At 36.2% G+C, this 19667-nt stretch overlaps 1 protein-coding gene across 8 annotated transcripts in view; it reads left to right on the top strand.

The window, feature by feature from the left end:
- Positions 1 to 19667, top strand: part of PPA2 (inorganic pyrophosphatase 2) — an 84670-nt gene that overhangs the window by 8805 nt on the left and 56198 nt on the right. For 5 of the 8 annotated variants that reach the window (XM_060148547.1, XM_060148545.1, XM_060148542.1 and 2 more), the window contains 4 exons: positions 7729 to 7793; positions 11709 to 11753; positions 16061 to 16114; positions 17559 to 17678. In XM_060148547.1, the coding sequence (XP_060004530.1) occupies positions 7729 to 7793; positions 11709 to 11753; positions 16061 to 16114; positions 17559 to 17678 (284 nt within the window). Of the gene's footprint in view, positions 1 to 7728; positions 7794 to 9400; positions 9500 to 11708; positions 11754 to 16060; positions 16115 to 17558; positions 17679 to 19667 lie in introns of those variants that run through there. The other 3 variants (XM_060148546.1, XM_060148541.1, XM_060148548.1) reach the window with 2 other exon arrangements.

Genomic DNA, 19667 nt, shown 5'->3' with positions numbered 1-19667 from the left:
AAGCCTAACATTTGGCTAATATGAGTTCCAGAAAAAAAAGAACAGACAAAACGAAGAAGAATTTTCCAAGGAATAGTGGAAGAGATCTAAGAATTTAAGTACCCATGTGTTCTGAGTCCCAGACACTTTCTTGTGAAATCTCTGAAAACTGAAGCTTTTATAAAGAAGACGCTAAAAGTCCCTGGGGTTGGGGTCGGGGGTGGGGAGGGAGAACAGGTCACCTGCAGAGGACTGAGAATCAAACTGGTATCTGACTGACCCAGCAGCGCTGAAAGCTCAGCAACTGGAGTAATGCCTTTGAAGTTCTGAGAAAATGATTTTCCTCCTATAATTTACCCAGGCAACCATTAATCTAGGGTAAAGACTGAATCCAGACGTTTCAGACGTTTAAGGACTTGGGAAATTTACCTCCCATGCATCCTTTCTTACACAACCCAAGTTAGGGATATGCTTCTGCAAAACATGTAAGTAAACCAAAAAAGGTGAATACATGGGATCCAGAAAACAGATCTAAGCTGGAAACCAACAAAGCAGAGTCTAAGGGTGCCAAGAAAGCTTCCAATCCAGATTGCAACAGGAAGAATGAGATTTCCAAAGGGAGCCGCTTGGGTAGAGAGAGAATTCCATAGTTTTTATGGAAACTGTGAGACATTTGAATAATTGATAGATATGATTATGACTGACAATGGAAGGAAGAAAATTAGAAGCACAAGTCATAGAAGCTGAACAAGAAAGGAAATTTTTTTTTTTTTTTTTTTTTTTTTTGGCCACGCTCCGTGACTTGCAGGATCTTAGTTCCCCCGACCAGGGATCAAACCGTGCCCCCTGCAGTGGAAGTGCAGAGACCTAACCACCAAGGAATTCCCGAACTGTTTTTTGTTTGTTTGTTTTTGCGGTACGGGCCTCTCACTGTTGTGGCCTCTCCCGTTGCGGAGCACAGGCTCAGTGGCCATGGCTCACGGTCCCAGCCGCTCCACGGCATGTGGGATCCTCCCGGAGTGGGGCACGAACCCGTGTTCCCTGCATTGGCAGGCGGACTCTCAACCACTGCGCCACCAGGGAAGCCCCAAGAAAGGAAATTTATTTATGACATTCTACCTGGCCAAAAATCAACACACAGACAGTGTTTCTTAAACTTGCCTGACTATATGAATTATTTGGGGGTGCTTGCTAATAATACAGATATCCAGATTTCTCTCCTTAAGATTTTGATTAGATATGGGGGTCCAGCGATCTGTTTAACAAGTAATTCAGATTTTTCTTAATCTTAGGAAATATACTAACAGGAAAAGCATAGAAAACTCAGTGTGATTATAGAACATTTTATGAGCCTTGAAAAAATAAAAGTGCAGAAGATAAAATTAGAAGAGAGAAGAATGAAGAAAGAGAGGTAAAAAGCCAGTTAGCTGAGTCAAGAAATACTGTATATGTTTGGTGGAGCAAGGAATAAAGCTGTGAAGTATTAAGATTGGCCAATAGAGAATTTAAAGGGAAAGATTGGGGTCAAATAAACTAAACTTACCTCTCAGAGCTGAAATCAGTAGACAGTATTCTAAAATTGTAAATTAAAAACTAACCATATAAATATATTATTTAGGGAGATGAAGATAACATCTAGATCTAAAGTAAGTTAAGGAGGCCTAGGTGGGTTGCTCTGGAGTGGAGCTGGGTTGGAGAGAGGTGGGGACTTTTTTTAGCCATGCACATGCATTGCTTTGTTTAAACAACAACAAAATAGATATTTATAAAAGTAAATTGGCAACGACTTGGTTTCAATTGTAAAGAAGCAACCAGTCTGAGCTATAGATAATGAAGTTCAAACTTAAGATTTATTGCTAGTTTTCTCTGAGGCTCTAAGAAAGGGCTATTTCTAATCTGTGCTTCAGTTGTATCTTTACAAGGTGATTACCACAGTGCTTGCTGCATGTACCGTGTCTCTCTGTCTATGCCTCATAGGTATAATATGGATTACCCTGTGCATTTTATAGTTGATCAGGATAGGTAGTACAGGTTTCTCCACTATCCAGAAAGGGAGCAGTCCTATGAAACCATCGTAAGCCGAAACGGCATAAAGCAAAGAAGCAATACCTTAGGATACATCTTGCTAATGAATGCACAAAATAAATGGAGAGAAAGCACAGGCGCTCACAGACACAGTTGAAAGCTATGGCAGCTTGCTGCTGAGATGATGAGTATATAGTTCCCAGGGAAGGAGCTTGGCTGGCCACTCTCACTGCTCAGGGGTGCTCGCTGCCTCTATAAGAGCTGCTGAAAAACACACCGAATGCTGTTTTCGATTTTTGCCTTTTTTTGTAAAAGTGAAAATCGTCTTAGGATTTCTTTCTGTTAGCAAAAACAGGTACTAATGTAGGTCTTTTGTAAAAGTGAAGTGGCATAGAGCAAACTTTTCAAAAAGCAGGGGATGCCTGTACCTATCTTTAAATCCACCTTTAGAGAATCTTAATACCCTTGAAGTAGAGCCTAATAGCATACTTATATCACTGACTCTAGAAAACTTTGAATGGGTTCTCAGCCTTCCTTTGTGTGTTAGGTCAATGGTTAGCTCTCTAATTGTGCCAAGAGGACTCCTTTATTTTTTAACTTTACAGGATGATGCTGATCCTGATAACATGTAGTACTCGCCCTGTCTTATCTGTGGGCATTGCTCACATTTTAGCACTTTCGTATTCTGGCATCTAGTATGTTGCCTTTTACACAGTACTAAATTGTATCTTGCTTAATTGAAGAAAATTGAGAAAATTAAGTTTCAGAGAAATCGAGTGACTTAAGCTCAGCAAATAACGTGGCAGATTCTTGGCCTCTGTGTTCGTTGCTCCTGTGCAAATTTATTGGCATGTTGCTCATCAAAGCATTATGATTATCAGATATCTAAGGCCCTATTTTATTTTCCCAGAAATTATTCTTTTTTTCTTTATTATTATGTTTTTATTTAAACTATTTCATGATCCAAATGGCTTCTAGTAGGTTTGGTTATCTGAGTCAGACCATTCACTTACATTTATATATTTCTTACCTTCCAAAATGGCAGTTAGAAAACAATTTTAACGTATATATTGGCATTACCTTAGTGTTTGAATATATTTAGATCCCAATTTAAAGAAAGAGATATCGCATGCTTCTCACAGATCTTTAGATTTTAGTGATCACAGCCTAGTCTAGTCCTGTTTTTCCTCATACTTGAGTAGCATGTGCTCCTCTTAACATCTTAATAAGTTTGTTGGGGCTTGTCCCCAGTTAACGAGAGCTTTAGGGAAACTTAACACAAAATCAGTGTGCCAAAGGTATCATTTACCCTTAATTACAAAGGCAGCCTAGCTATTCTGTCAAGTTTCCTGTACTTCATTAATTTTAATAACAAACTTTCTTGGTTTGTACAACTTCCTGAATTCTTAGAGCTGAGATTATTGTTAATTTCCATCACAATGATAGGTTCCAAATGTAACAACTGAAGTAATATGCTAAAGATTACATCTTTCTTCTCTTCAGAATTCTACCTTATCTTTGTGACTTAAAGTGGAGAAAAGGATCACAGATGGTTGATTGTTATTTGGAATAAGTGTTTCTATTTATATGTTAATATACTATATTTTTCTTAATTGCCATCTTTTTTTAATTTGCTCCATATATACTTATTTTAGAAATTACATAGGATAAAATTCACTCTTCTTTTTGGTGAACAGTTCTGAGTTTTAGTAGAAATATAGATTCATTTAAATATCATCACAATCATGATACAGAACAGTCTATCACTCCCCAAAATTTCCTGTGGCCCCTCTTTCAAGTCAACTCCACCCTCTACCCTCATCCTCTGGCAACCACTGGTCTGGTCTTTATCCCTATAGTTTTGCCTTTTCCAGATGTCATCTAAATGGAATTGTTTGAGTCTAGCTTCTTTCACTTAGCACATTACATTTTAGATTTTTTCATTTTCTTGTGTGTATCAATAGTTCACTCCTTTTTATTATGGACTAATATACTATTCTGTAAAGTGCCATTGTGTGGGTGTAACAGTTTATCCATTTACCAGTTGGACATTGGGGTTACTTCCAGTTTTTGTGGTTATTGAGTAAAGCCACTATAAACATACACTTAGAAGATTTTGTGCAAACATAAGTTTTCATTTTTTCCTGGTTAAGTACTTAATAGTAGGATTTCTGGGTCATATGTTTAACTTTATAAGAAACTGCCAAACTCTTTTCCAAAGTTGCTGTACCATTTTCATTTCCTGCCACTACATTTTATTTTAATAAAAAATATGTAAATGTGACCCACTTAAGTACCCTTGTTATTTATAGAAAAGTAAATAATCAAGCAACAAACTGATAATTTTGTTCTTTCTGTTCTTGTGTTGCTCATAGAAGACTTTAAAATCAGGCACAGAATTTGAAATTTGATGTGGTATGCAAAAGAGAAGATTTTTTTTTTTCGAGATGCATCCTTTTTAACTGATGGAAAAGAGCTTTACAGATCATAGTGAGTTTTATACCCTTTGCCACTTGTGTGCTTTTTCTCATCTTTATCCTACTTTGTGCACCGGGGTCCTTCATGAGTTAGCTTGTTGCTAGTGTGGGAAGAGAAAAATTACATTAACAGCTTGTACAGAAAAATGAAGTAGTAATAGAAGTATTTGCTCAGCAAATATTTACTGAATGCCTACTAAGTGCTGGAAACTTTTCTGGATGCTGGGGATCCAGTAGAGAGCATAACAGAGCAAACAGCAACAAACAACAACACAAAAATCTTCAAGAACTTTAGTCTATTGTTAAGTGCTAAGGAAAACTCACACAGCATGAGAAGAGGAAATAAAATTTTGGTGGAGTGGAGGCCATTATTAAGTTATATACTTCTGATTTTATTGGACTGAAGCCATGGCTTGTTTTTCGTTTGTTTATTTAAATAAACTTTATTTTGGAATAGTTTTAGATCTGGCAAGGTTGCAACAGTAGTACAGAATTCCAGTACATCTCTTACCATGTTTTCCCTAACGTTAACATCTTTCATTACCACTGTACATTTGTCAAAGCTAAGAAACCAACATTGGTACATACTATTAACTCAACTCCACGTTTTATTTGGGTGTCACTGGTTTTTCCACTAATGTCATTTTTCTGTCCCATGATCCAATTCAGGGTACCACATTGCATTTAGTCATTATATTTCCTTAGTCTCCTCTAATCTGACAACTTCTCAGTCATTCCTTGTTTTTTGTTTTCTAATGACCTTGAAATTTATGAACAGTATTGGTTAGGTATTTTGTAGAATGTCCCTCAGTTTGGGTGTGTCTGATGTCTTTCTCACGATGAGACTGGAGTTCTGGGTTTGGGGGAAGTGTACGACAGAAGTGAAGTCCCCTTCTCATCATGGCATATCAGGAGGTACATGCTATGAACATGACTGGTGATATTAACCTTGATCACTTGGTTAAGGGTACTGCTTGTCAAGCGTTCTCCACTGAAATGTTTTTCCCCTTCCATACTCTATTCTTTGGAAGTGAGCCACTAAGTCCAGTCCACAATTGGGGGGACAGGGTAAGCTTTACTTCTTGGAGGGGAGGACATCTACATATATTGTTTAGAATTTTTCTGAAAGTAAGATTTGTCTCTTACCCCTCATTTATTTATTTATACAATCATTTATTTATATTACTGTGGACTCATGTATATTTATTGTATACTTTGGGTTATGATTCAATACAGGCATACCTTATTTTATTGCACTTTGTTGTACTTCAAAGATATTGTGTTATTTACAAATAGTTTTGTGGCAACACTGTGTTATACAAGTCTGTTGGTGCCAATTCCCAGCGGCATTTGCTCATTCAGTGTCTCTGTGTCACATTTTCATAGTTCTTGCAATATTTGTTATGATGATATGTGATCAATGATCTTTGGTTTTACCAGTACGACTCACTGAAGGCTCAGATGATGGTTGGTGTTTTTTTAGCAATAAAGTATTTTTTAATTAAGGTATATATATTGTTTTTTAAGATATAATATTGTTGCACACTTAGAAGACTACAGTGTAATGTAAGCATAACTTTTATATGCACTGTGAAACCAAAAATTTGTGTGACTTGCCTCATTGTGATATTCACTTTATTACAGTGGTCTGAAACCAAGCCCACAGTATCTCCAAGGTTTGCCCATACCCATTATTTATTTTGTCACTCAACTTGTTCCAGCTTTGGCCTTTGGGAACTCTTTCAGGTTGGCTCCATTTCCCTTTGACATACCTCCAGCCTTTTGTTTTGAGCACTTGGTTGGTTTCTGGTAGTACAGGATATTCCAGGCTCATCTTGTATATTCTTTGCCCCAGCCTTAGAATCAGCCCATTCTTCAAGAAGCCCTAGTTCTTTTCATTGGAGAATGGTATTTAGAAGCCAAGATTTGGGTGCTAGGTATACTCATTGCTACTGGAGTGTCAGCCAGTCCTCATTTTATTTATTAAGATATTTTTAAAGTCTGAATTTGAAAATTATACCAAAGAAGTAGCAGGCCAGAAGTAGAACATACCCTGACTTAAGAAATTGCAAAGTGAAAATTTTCTATGGCTGTATTAAGCCCAGCTTTTAGAAACATTCATTCCAGCAAAAGTATTCATTGGGTTATTGTATTTTGTTTAAATAATATATACTTTTAAAGGTATTTTATATATACATTTCAGTATGCAATGAGGATAAAATAGATTCTGTTATTGAAATTTTTGTTTTAAGCTTACCTTAATATTAGCATCCTTATCACTTTGAGTGGAACAAATGATTCGTTTCTTTTAATTTGGTAGGACCTTTAATCCTTTGTTCATGTAAATTGTAGGTGGAAATTAGGAATTCTATTGCTAGGTTTCTCTTGGGAAAATTGACATCAGTTTTAGTCCATTTTACTTATTAATCAGTCTCTTTTCGAAAGTAAGATTTTTCATATTTGGGGTTTTCGTCTAATTTAGACATATTTTGCTTTGGATGTTTAAGCCACAGGAATAAGTAAATGGTTTCAGCAACTCAAATATGGTTGATTTGGTGTGTACAGCAGTCCCACTTGTCTGTGGTTTTGCTTTTCACAGTTTCAATTACCCTTGGTCATATGTGGTCTGAAAATATTAAATGGAAAATTCCAGAAGTAAATATTTCATAAGTTTTAAATTGTGTGCCACACTATTCTGAGTAGTGTGATGAAATCTGGTGCTGTTCTGTTTTGTCCTGCCTTGTCCCTGTCCTGGGCATGAGTCATACCTTTGTCCAGCCTTAGTAGATATCTCGGTTGTCAGACCCACTGCCCAGGCACCACAGAGCTTGTGTTCAGGTAACCCTTATTTTCCTTAATAATGGCTCCAAAGCACAAGAGTAGTGATGCTGGCAATTCGGATATTCTCTTACTGTGCCTAATTTATAAATTAAACTTTATCATAGGTATGTGTGTATAGGGAAAAAAAAAAAACATGTAGGGTTACTATCCACAGCTTCCGGCATCCATTGGGGTCTTGGAATGTATCCCCCGAAGATAAGGGGGGACTACTGTTTTTCTCTTTCGTCATCAGATTGGAGCAAGTTTTAAAAGTTGAATTAAACTTTAAATTGGGAGTTAAAGTTAATTTTGAAAAAAAACATTAAAAACGTGTTTAAAATTTAAAAGTGGGTAAGGGTATAATTGCTCTAAAGAACAAGATAGTCCATTGCTTTAATTCTGTGTTTTTGTTTATTTTCCTTTGCAGAGAATGTAGCTGGTCACTACATTTCCCCCTTTCATGATATTCCTCTGAAGGCGGACTCTGAAGAGGTATTGTTTTAACTTGTTTGGGGCATGAAAATATGTACTTCTCGTATCACCAAAAAATGCTTTTTGGAAGCATCTTGAAAGGAAAGAATGTGGTCGGAAGCTGAGAAGGGCAACGGAGTTATCATAACAGGATTATAAGCCTCCTTCGTGAATTAGAATTTGGATAAGAATAGGATTCTTCCAGGAGGACTTGAGGAGAAAGAGATGTTAGTAGTCGATAAAGCTTAGAATTTGGTCAGAAATAAAGATTTAAGGTATAGAATTTAAGAGGTTAACAAGAGGCTTATTTTAAGTAGTAGTAACAGTAGTAGTAGAAGTAATAACATTTGTGAATTATTTTGTTTGCTAGCCACCATGTGAACATATGACATTTTATTTAATCCTTATGAGTTGCTATTATCATCTCTAAGGACACCGGAGCCGAAGGCATGTTATTGACTTGTCTAAGGTCATGCAGCTGGTAAGTGCCAGAAGCAGGTTTTGAACTAGCATTTCTGACCACAGAGTTCATGCTCTTTAACTACTCTACGAGACAGATGCTAGAAAGATAAAGTTGGGAAGATTGTAGTCCTTGAATAGTTATTCTTTTAGAACCTAAAATTACTTGACAGGTGTGAGGGTAGAAGGGGTGTAAGTCAGGTCAGAGGGAGATCTGCTGCTGAAGGTGGAACTAAGAGGGGCTTGGAATATTGGAGCCTTCCGAGGACTCTCCTGACTAGCTGGCGAGATGGCATAATTGGCAGTGGATGTTAGTAGTCACCATGACGTTGGAAGTTCTTTTCTTGAAATCTGAGTAGTTACAATAATTGGCTGACTTCATCTGTTAAGTAAGTTAACCAGGACTATGTTCCTGGTTGAGATTATATGGGGCTAGTTAGTGGGGTGGGGTTTTCTAGAACTGTGGGGAGATGAGTGTGAGGGCAGAGGCCAGTGAAGAAGTGGGAAGCTGCTTCAGATGCAAGGCTGGTTTGACCTTTTTGGTGTTACCTCAGGGGCTGAATTTCAGGCATCATCCAAAGGTTCTGGAACTCTGGAGTAGGACTTATGCTGCCTTGCAGCCCTTCACAGGGCTGGACTGTCCATAACAGTGGCAGCGGGGAGAATAATAGCAAAGATTTATTGAGTGTTTGTAGTGCTTAGGCAAGCACTGTGCCCAGAGCTTGACTTGCATTATTTCAAAATGTGCCGGGCTACTATTATCATCCTTATTTTGTTAATGAGGTTAAGTACCTTGCTCATGGTCACAAATCTAGTTTGCTGTGGAGGTGAGATTTGAACTTAGGTGCTCTAACTCCACAGACTGTATCTTTTTTTTTTTTTTTTTAAACATTTCTTCAGGCTTTATTTTAAATGATAGCAGGTTTGAGGTCAAGAACACAATAGGTGATGGTGACTTGATATAGTAAAAAAAAAAAAGCAAAAGGAAAGGTATTTTATTCTAAACTATTATTTACAAACACATTTAAAACTATAGTCATTTCCTATAATGTCTGTAGAATTTTCTATAAATAATTTTCCCAGAAAGAGCGAGGAAAAGGATGTTCGGCAACAGGGGTACCCTTTTCTACAAAGCCTGTGTCTTAACTGCTCTTGTGTAATTCTTCTAGCTCATTACTTCCGAGGAGTATTCAGCTACAGGACAAGGAGTCATGTAATCTGGAGAGAGAAAGAAACCAATGAGAGGGCAGAAAGAACTCCACAGTACTCTGTGTGTGTGTGTGAATGTGTGTATGTGTATGTGTGTGTGTCCATGTGTTTTGTTTTGTTGTGGCCAGTGAGCTATCCAACCTAGATATCTCACGTCTCCCAAAAATTCTCTTTGATTTTGGCCAAAAGAGCGTGCATTCATCTATTTATTTATTCATAGACTTATTCATTCAGTAAACAGTTATTGCATGCTTATTAGGAGGCTGACAGTATTCCAAGCACTAGAGTTGCAGTGGTAAATAAGGTGAATATAGTTCCCACTCAGCCGGAGGAGACTAACAACCTGAAAATAAACAAGTCAATCCGATAATGTTATGTGCTCGAAAACTAGAATAGGGTAAGGAGGGTAGGAGTGACTGGTGGGTGCTGCTTCAGGTGTACTGTGACAAAATCTTTATACCTGATCACAGTAACAGTGATAATAATAATATTGGGAGGAATCATGTAGTAGGTAGGGGTGGAGGTGGAACAAAGAGTGGGCTTTAAACATCCCAGTGGGCATAATATTCTGCCTAAGGAGGATGGGTTTTGGGGAACATGAGATTTGGGGTTATGAAAAATTGAGGATAGGGCAGGACAAAGTATAACAGGCTATACTGGTGAATTCTGGGCCTTTTGGAGACTGGTACACACAGTGGTTATGTAAATAGGTTTCCTGGTTCCCAGTCCTAATGGGTTGAATGGTTGCACCTTATACTTTGGGTGGTGGTATTTTAGGAACAGGAATAATGTTTCCGGGCCGGCTTGTAATAATTGTTTTTCTGTTAGTTTTTGTTTCCTCCACTAGTTGTTTTTGGTGTGTAAAAGTTACATATAATGTGTGAGCATTTGTGAATGGCATAATTTTTCTTCTCAACCCACCATATACTCTTAATTTAAAAGTGCTTGATGGAGGCGTAGTAATCACACCTCGGTGGAAATCACAGGCAGGAGGTGCAGCCGAGTACTTTCATGGCTTGTTAGTTGTACTCCCTGAAGTTGCATTCCAATAATGAAATGACTGTTTTAAGCATAGTCACTGGAAACTGCCAGTCTTTCCTTAAAGACTGAACAGAGCCTTTGCTTGTTTTATAAAAACTAGGAAAATATACTTGAAAGAGATGTAGCTTTTCTGATAATTTGTTTTGTGAAACACTTTGATGCTCATGCACTGGGGATGCAAATGCTGAGAGAAAAATGAAGTGGGCATTTGGTGGATTCTCTGTTGAATCAGGTTCCTGGAAGCCTCTGTAGTGGAGTGTTTATTCAATAGGCATATTTTCATTGCTCTGCAGTCAATGCAGCTGTATTCTTTCGTGAAATGTCACAATCATAAATACTTTCTTTTTTAAATTGAAGTATAGTTAATTTACAGTGATTCAGGTGTACAGCAAAGTGATTCAGTTTTATATGTATACACACACACACACAAACACACTATATATATATTCTTTTTCAGATTCTGTTCCATAATAGGTTATTACAAGATACTGAATATAGTTCCCTGTGCTATAGAGTAGGTCCTTGTTGTTTATCTATTTTATGTATAGTAGTGTGTATCTGTTAATCCCAAATTCCCAATTTATCCCTCTTCCTCTTTCCCTTTTGGTAACCATAAGTTTGTTTTCTATCACTATGAGTCTACTTCTGTTTTGTAAATAAGTTCTTTTGTATCATTTTTTTAGATGCCACGTGTAAGTGATACCGTATGGTATTTGTCTCTCTCTGTCTGTCTGTCTTCACTTAGTATCATGATCTCTAGTTCCATCCATGTTGCTGCAAATGGTATTATTTCATTCTTTTTTATGGCTGAGTAACATTCCATTATATGTATATACCACATCTTCTTTATCCATTCATCTGTTGATGAACATTTAGGTTGCTTCCATGTCTTGGCTATTGTAAATAGTGCCGCTATGAACATTGGGGTGCATGTATCTTTTCGAATTAGAGTTTTTGTCTTTTCCATATATATGCCCAGGAATAGGATTGCTGGATCGTATGGCAGCTCTATTTTTAGTTTTTTAAGGCACCTCCACACTGTCCTCCATATTGGCTATATCAATTTACATTCCCACCAACAGTGTAGGAGGGTTCCCATTTTTCCACACTCTCTCTAGCATTTATTATTTGTAGGCTTTATGATGATGGCCATTCTGACCAGTGTGAGGTGGTACCTCATTGTATTTTTGAATTGAATTTCTCTGATAACCATCTTTTCTTTTATAGGAAAATGGCATTCCTACAAAGAGAGCACGAAATGATGAATATGAGGTATATCTAAAGGTTTTTATTTGTGTGTCTCACTTACATTGTCTTTTAAAGACCTTGATGATAGTTTGCATTTGTAAAATGATTCTGAATTATTCTCCCTTGCAAAACTTTTGTGTGCATTCTGATGTTTTTCTGCTTCTAGTAACTCTTTAAGGCAGCTAGGGACAATATTACCATTTTACTTTTTTTCCCTTGTGGTAAAATATACATAACATAACACTTAGCATTTTTTTTATTGTACACTTTTTAAGTATACTTTAAGTGACATGAAGTACTTTAGCATGTTGTGCAACCATCACCACCATCCATCTCCAGAACTTTTTCATCCTCCCAGACTGAAACTCTGTACCCATTATGCAAAAGCTCTCCATTCCCGCTTCCGTGCAGCCCCTAACCACTATTCTACTTTCTGTTTATGAATCTGACTATTCTACGATCCAGGAACAACTCTTTTGGGGGTAGAGAAGAAAAAAAAAAAAGTTATACCAACTATACACTAAAATAAATACATTCTAAATCAATCTTTCAGGTATGTGACTGTCAAGCTTTTAATATTTCTTGGCTTGGGATCAGAACATTTGACATATTTCTTGACTTAGGATCATCCCATTTCTTGCTGTTGATACCTTTTTATCTTGCTGTTTCCAGGCAGCTTTTCCTGCCACTTCCTTAGCCTTCTTTTCCCTTTCCAACCTTACTGCTATCTAGTCTCTCATCTGGCTGAAACTTATGACCCCAGCCTTTGAATCCACTTCCAAACATAGCTGTGGGGCTGTTTAATTCCTGTCACCTTTGCCTGCCCTCCATCTTGTATTTTCCTAAACTGGCGTTTGTCAAAATGGTCCTAAGCCATCTGCATTGGAACTGCTTAGGGCCCTTGTTAAAATTTCTGATTCCTGGTGCATTCCATATCTACTAAATGAGAATCTCTGCTTGCTGGGGACTGGCTAGTCTACATGTTTAACAAGTGTTCCAGGGCATCCTATACACCTGAAGTTTGAGAACCATTGCTCTAGATGTTGGGTGAATAGACATTCAGGGGCTCAAGTCTTTGTAGGTTCCTAGAGACTTCAAATGTTAAACTGGAAACAGTTGTTTCTGTGGGAGAAATGTATTCTGAGTACACACAGCCAACTTAACATTTAATTCTTAGTTACATAGTTTGTGTGTCAGAGACTACCTGATTTGAGGGTTTTTTTGTATTTTGTTTTTTTAAATTCTCTCCTATTTCCCCCACCCCGTAGGCCCTGGCAACCACTTTTCTACTCTCTTTATATGAATTCAGCTTTTTAAAATTTTTAAGATCCCACATATAAGTGATGCCATGCAGTATTTGTCTTTCTCCTTCTGGCTTATTTCAGTGAGCATAATACCTTCCAGGTTCATCCATCCTGTCACAAAGGGTGAGATTTCCTTCTCATGGTTGAATAATATTCCCTTGTATGTATACAACATCTTTATTCATTCATTTGTTGACAGGCACTTAGGTTGTTTCCGTGTCTTGACTATTGTGAATAATGCTGTAATGGGCACAGGAGTGTAAATAGCTGCTCAGTATCCTGTTTTCATTTTTTTTTGGATATGTATCCCAAAGTGGGATTTCTGGGTTATATGGTAGTTCTATTCAATTTTTTGAGGAACCTCCATACTGTTTTCCATTGAGGCTGCACCAATTTACATTCCCACCAACAGTGCACAAGGGTTCCCTTTTCTCCACATCCTTGCCAATACTTGTTATTTCTTGTCTTTTTGATGATAGTCATTCTAACAGGCAATGAGCATCTATCTCATAGTGGTTTTGATTTGCATTCCCCTGATGGTTAGTGATGCTGGCCATCTGTATGTCTTCTTTGGAGAAGTGTCTATTCAAGACCTGTGCCCATTTTTTAATCGGATTGGTTTTTTGCTGTTGAGTTACATGATTTCTTTATGTATTTTGTATATTAACCCCTTAACAGATTTATGACTTATTTTCTTCCATTCCATTGGTTGCCTTTTCATTTTGTTGATGGTTTTCTTTGCTGTGCAGGATTTTTAGTTTAATATATTCCCATTTATTTATTTTTGCTTTTGTTGCCTTTGCTTTTAGTGTCAAATCCAAAGTTTATTTGATATTTTAAGAGAAAGAGAATAGAAGGGTGATTTCCTCTCATTTTTTTCCCCAAGTATATAAAATCTACTGACTGCTTTTTCATCTTTTTTTTTCCCCTGCAATAAAAATAGAAGAGAATAATAGAAAGAAAAGAACTGAAGGAGGAAGTAAATGCCCCTGACCCATACTCAACTTTCTGAATTTGAAATGTGTCCCCTTGTATCTTTGTGATTTTCTAATAAATTGCAGCAGGCCATTTTTGGTTTGTAATTAACACTAATCCTAGGATAACCAGACTAACATTGGCTTTAAAAAATTACAGGTCGTATGCATTTTAGCCAGAGAGAAGAAAAGAGGCTGGAAATACACTCCTAGTGATCAGAAACAAATGATGAGGGAGAGTGTAGTTTGCAGGCTTAAAATTCAAACCTGATCCATTGTTCTTTTGGTGTAATTCAAGTCTCCGTGAGTGCTTTTGGTAGGTGTCCTTGTGTAAAAGGATTGTCACTAGCTTTGTCTTCTCTGTCACCTCTGAGTATTCATCTGCATGCATTTGTTCTCTTATAGCCAGACTTTCAGGGATGAATAAATTATGTGAACATCTGTCATTTCCTTAGGTTTTTCTTTTTAACAGCTACTTCAGACATATTTAAACAGGTGCTGGGGTACCTCATGAAAGAGCATAGAAAATGAAACATAACAGCAGGCCTGTGTATAAGGTTGCTAAGATAGGTATGAGACATACTTCTAAGGAGCAATTGTTGAGAATTCATTCTCAGCTTTGTTCCTTATCTCGTTATGAGTATGCAGTTTTGTCACTGGTAAACTTTAGTCTTATCTAGAAGAGCTTAAAAACCATCATTATTTTTGTGGCTTGATTTATATTTAATTGTATAAATGGCATTCTTTGAATTAATAGCATTCATGTTTCACTAAGAAAGCCCCAGATATTGTTTACCAGTGCTTTAAACCAGAGGTTCTCAACTCTGGCTGCATATGAAAATTGCTTGGAATGCTTTTAAAAATAAGCAGTGCCCTGGCTCCACCTGCGAACCATTGAATTCAAATATGTAGGAGATGGGGCTCTAAAAATCTTTTTCTTTTTTTTCACTCGGTTACAGCTCTCCAGGTGATTTTGCTGTGTGACACAGTTGAGAATAAGTATATTTAATCACTGCTCTCAAATGATCTGTGGTGAAGGACAGTTTTTTTGTTTATTTCTAATCTGTTGTGAACTGATACTTTAAAAAAATACAATCAAAATGAATTATTAGAAAAGTGTAATTCAAGTGCCAAATTTTTATTATTAGGTTCAACAGTCATAAAAAGTACTCTGTCAGATTGTTATAAATATTTCTAAATGAACCAGTAACAGTCAGATTACAGATTAGCCCTGGTCCATGACCACACTTGGAGTAGGACTGTTTTAAACCATTGCTTTGATAAGTTGTTGGTTACTGATATCAGAATGGCATACAAGTCAACTTTACCTGTAAGACTTTCTCTTTGTGAGGCCATTACTGTAGGAAATTATTTTTACCCATCACTGATGTAGAGTCTCCTTTGTTTTAAGTACTCTGCAAAGTTCAGAAATGCTAAAAAGAAGCAGTGGTCCTTTTATAACTTTAGGGAACCAGAGATCACTAGATATGCAAGCTAAGCTTTAAAACTCTTTGTAAGCTTTACAACTACCTATACCAGTAGCCTTAATTTTATATTATATCATAATAACTTGGATTTAAATATTGTTTTATAATTTTAAAAATACTTCATAATTGTCTGTATTTTCATTTAAAATATGTAATTCATCTTCACAACAACCTTGTGTGGGGTGAGGAAGGAGATTATCACACTTACTTTGTAGACTGGAAAAGTGACACATTCAGCTCTCACTCCTATTTTAGCTGGAAAATAAAAGTTTCCTGGCTCCATTCTGGTTCTTTCACTACCCTGCAAAGGTATTTCCAGAAATGTAGCAACTCCTAACACTGTACAGTAGTGGGCAAGTGACACGATCAGGTTTAAATTCTGTTGTGTTTTAAACAACTTCTATAATTTTTTAGAAGGAATTTAAGGCATAGGCAGACATATGATGCAGACGCTTGACATTTTTTGTGGGAAAAAGACTAAAGCATTCTCATGCAGGAGATAAGTGAAAAGATAAAGGAAGGCAAAATTTTAAATGTTTTTTCTTTGTTGTTTTTTTAAATTGCAGAATTTGTTTAATATGGTTGTAGAAGTACCTCGGTGGACAAATGCTAAAATGGAGGTATGGATATATCCTATTAATATCAAATGGAAATGATAATAATGATATAAAAACTTGGTTTCAAGTTGTTTGCCATAATATTTTGAAATTGGGATGGTTGACAAACTTCTTTATAATTAAAGCAATGGAAAACATTCTTGTGAACTTATTTTGAATCTAATTTCAAAAAGGAAAATATTATTCAAAGCTGAATTTATACTTTAAAGAAAATGTTTTCCATTTTTGCCTCCCTAGTTTGTTATACACGTATTTATTTAATTTTCCTTGACTCCTCTGTCTTTGAAAATGACAAATATTTTCAAGATTTTCTTAAATAGATTCTGAGATGTATTTTGTTCATAGACACAACTGAAACATATTATCTGGGGCTGATGATAATTTTGGTTTCTAAGGACTTAATTTTCCTTTAGATTTTATTTTAGTCTACTAGGAATGAAAGCATTTTGCTGGCCAACTTGGTTTCTGAGCACTTTCTAAGAGCATCTGCTGTTCCCCTGGTTAGCTTTTTTTTTTTTTTTTAAGTTTTTCCATGAGACATGAACCTATCAAGAACTTCCCTTTTGCTTTTCAGAATTTTATGATTTCATCTTCAGTTAGGTAAGATCCCTTATAGTTCCGAATGAAATTTGATTTATGGTACTTAGTTTGTTTAGTTATTTAAGCCTTCTCCTACAACTTTGGATGTGATGGCAAGTATTATTTCAAGTGTTTAAGGATTGTTACGTCAGTATATATTTCTGAGATTTTATATTTGGAGGATTGTCAGTAACTTCACCAAGTCCTGGTAGTATTTTGTTGTTGTTGTTAATATTTTAATAGGAAAAAGTAAAGATATTAGATTCTTCTTTTGTTCTTGCTTTAAATACAATGTTTTATCATTCTGGCTACTCTCTACCTCACTTGGGTATAGGATCAAGATTCTGTGAGATTCTGCCTAATTTAAGCAGTGTTTATTCATTCAAACATGGCTTCAGTTATTTTTTATTTACTTTATAGGATAGTTTTTTTTTTCTTTTTGCATGGCAATTTGGATATGTTTGATTGAAAGGTAACTTTGAAATGAAATCACTTGGTGAAAATCTTTAGGTTAACTTTATTATAAGATTGATGGTAGAAAGTCCGAGATTAGTAACAAAGAGGAAGTTGATTAATCCTTATCCTCTTGCCGTTTCAATAAGCTTTCTTATTTGTGTTAGAAATAATGAGTTTATAAGTAATAGAGTGCCTAAAAATATAGTCTGATGTTTCTTTTCCAGACAGTTTTTTTTAATACAGAACAGTAAATTAGAAACAAGAACTGGCTTAATTTATTTTAAAGTGTCTTTGATCAGTAAGTTGGATTATGAATACTTAGTCTGATAATGGCAGATTTAAAAAATACTATTTGAATATAGGATTAATCGTTTCTTATTCCCCACCCCTCTTTTTTCCATGACCTGCTTAGATTGCCACGGAGGAGCCATTGAATCCCATTAAGCAAGATGTAAAGGATGGCAAGCTTCGCTACGTGGCAAATATCTTTCCTCACAAGGGTTATATATGGAATTACGGTGCCCTCCCTCAGGTAACATTTTTGTTATAATGGTAAAACTTCTCTGTCTTCTGAAAAAATTGCCTTGTAAATCCTGTGAACTACTAGAATTTAAATTGGTTCTGAGGACATGTCAGTGTGAGAGATTTGTGAATATAAATTTTTTTAATGTGGAGTTTTGTTGTATCAGTAAATTTTTTTTTCAAAGTATATATATGTCTGTACTCAAGTTCTTAGAGTTAGGTATATAGAACAATCACATTTGGCATTTTGAATGTTATTTCTTTTTCTGGGCTTGGCTATTAAGAGTCGTGAAAAATGTTTTATCTCCTTTATCTGCAGTCATTTCTTTGGATATGACAAGTTATGCTTTTATATGCATTCATATATGACAGCATGAATTTTGTTTTTTAAATTTTAACAGATGAACCTTTTAAATTGTTACCTCTTTCAGAACTCATTGTGAATTGAGTAAAGCAACTTAATTATATACTATTATGAATTTATAATTTTTAAGTGGGAAGCAATGGAAACAATGACTAAGTAATGGTAAAGCAGCATTCCTATTAGAGAGTAACACTATTTGCTTTTCTTCCTTTCTTCTCCCTTTTTGTTTTCTTCTCATGTTTCCTCACTCCTGGGAAGTGGTAACTCCTTCCAGATAATTTAGTGAGTAAAACTCAGAATATGCAGATTCAGAAGTCTAGGTTTGGGGACACAGAGAAGCATCTGCCTTTATGTTTATAAAAGCCATTAGAGCATCTGTCTATCTGAATATTTAATTTTGATTATTTAAATTTTATTTATTAATTTTAATATTTTGCATGAAATTCCAAGATGCTTTTTGGAAATTATCTGAGAAAAGGAGGTCTTGCTTTATCCAACTCAGAAAAACAGCTGCCCATGTAGAATAAACATTCACAGGAAAAGAAAAAAGAAAAATGTTTTCTAAAGAGTCAGGCTGTCTTTGATGCAGTTAGACCACCCAAGTAGATACATTCTTGGTTAAAACAGGCATTTCTAACATGGTGTGCTAAGAATGAGGATGTCTGTTGAAACCAAGAAGGCAGGTTTTCTGACTCCCCAGGTGCCTAAGTAGAGACCCTGTTTGACCTAGCAGTGAAAGAGCAAGAATATTTTTGTTAAGCTTGGGGGATAGGTCTGTACGAGAAGACATAGATGAGGGGAAGGCCAAAGAAGCCGTTGAATTAGAGAAAGACAAAAACAGAGCCATAAAAAGTATGTATTTGTTTATTTCATTAAACATTTATTAAGGATTTATGTGCTATGCTGTGTATTAGGTGTTGGGAAAACAAAGAAAAATGAGAGATACGTATAAGGTCAAGGCAGCATAATCGGTGACTAAGAATGTTGATTTTGGAGCCAGCTTGCCACTTCCTAGTAATGTGACCTTGGGCAAGTTCCTTTGTCTTTCGGTACCTCACCCTCTTTATATGTAAAATAAAGATGATAAAGTACCTACTGCACATGGTCCTGTTGAGGGTAAATGAGTTATTGCACGTTTATGTTAGAATAGCGCCTAATAGATAGTGATCCCATTATTATTACTGTTGGTACTTTTATTATTATATGGTCTTTATATAGACTCTTGGGGGTGGGGTGATCATCAACCAACTAGTGGTTACAGTGGAGCCTAATAGATGCTACTAACTCATCTTTTGTAGTTTATCTATTTAAAGTCCTGACAAATTTTTGTGCTCCTCTGCATGTGTTTGAATGTGCAAGATGCTCTTGCTGCTATTATATTGGTCTGTTAGGTGCAGTGGTTCTTATATTAGAGCAGAGTTCGACTGCAGCTGGCTCTTTGCCCCCTGCCTTCACCACTGCCTACCAAGATTTCATACTCGACCTAGTATCCAAAATACCATTTTGCCCATAAGAGAACCTTTTAATGGTCTCTTGTTGCTAAAAGGATAAAATAAAAAGTTCCTAATATGGCTCCCCAACCCTTCATGATGTGGTCCTGCTTCTCCAGCCTCGTTTTGCAGCCTTCGTCTTTCC

This window comes from Lagenorhynchus albirostris, chromosome 4 (assembly GCF_949774975.1).
Source record: "Lagenorhynchus albirostris chromosome 4, mLagAlb1.1, whole genome shotgun sequence".
Classification (NCBI taxonomy): domain Eukaryota; kingdom Metazoa; phylum Chordata; class Mammalia; order Artiodactyla; family Delphinidae; genus Lagenorhynchus; species Lagenorhynchus albirostris.
The sequence above is the reverse complement of the archived record's forward strand: the minus strand, read 5'-3'. Positions and strand labels throughout refer to the sequence as shown.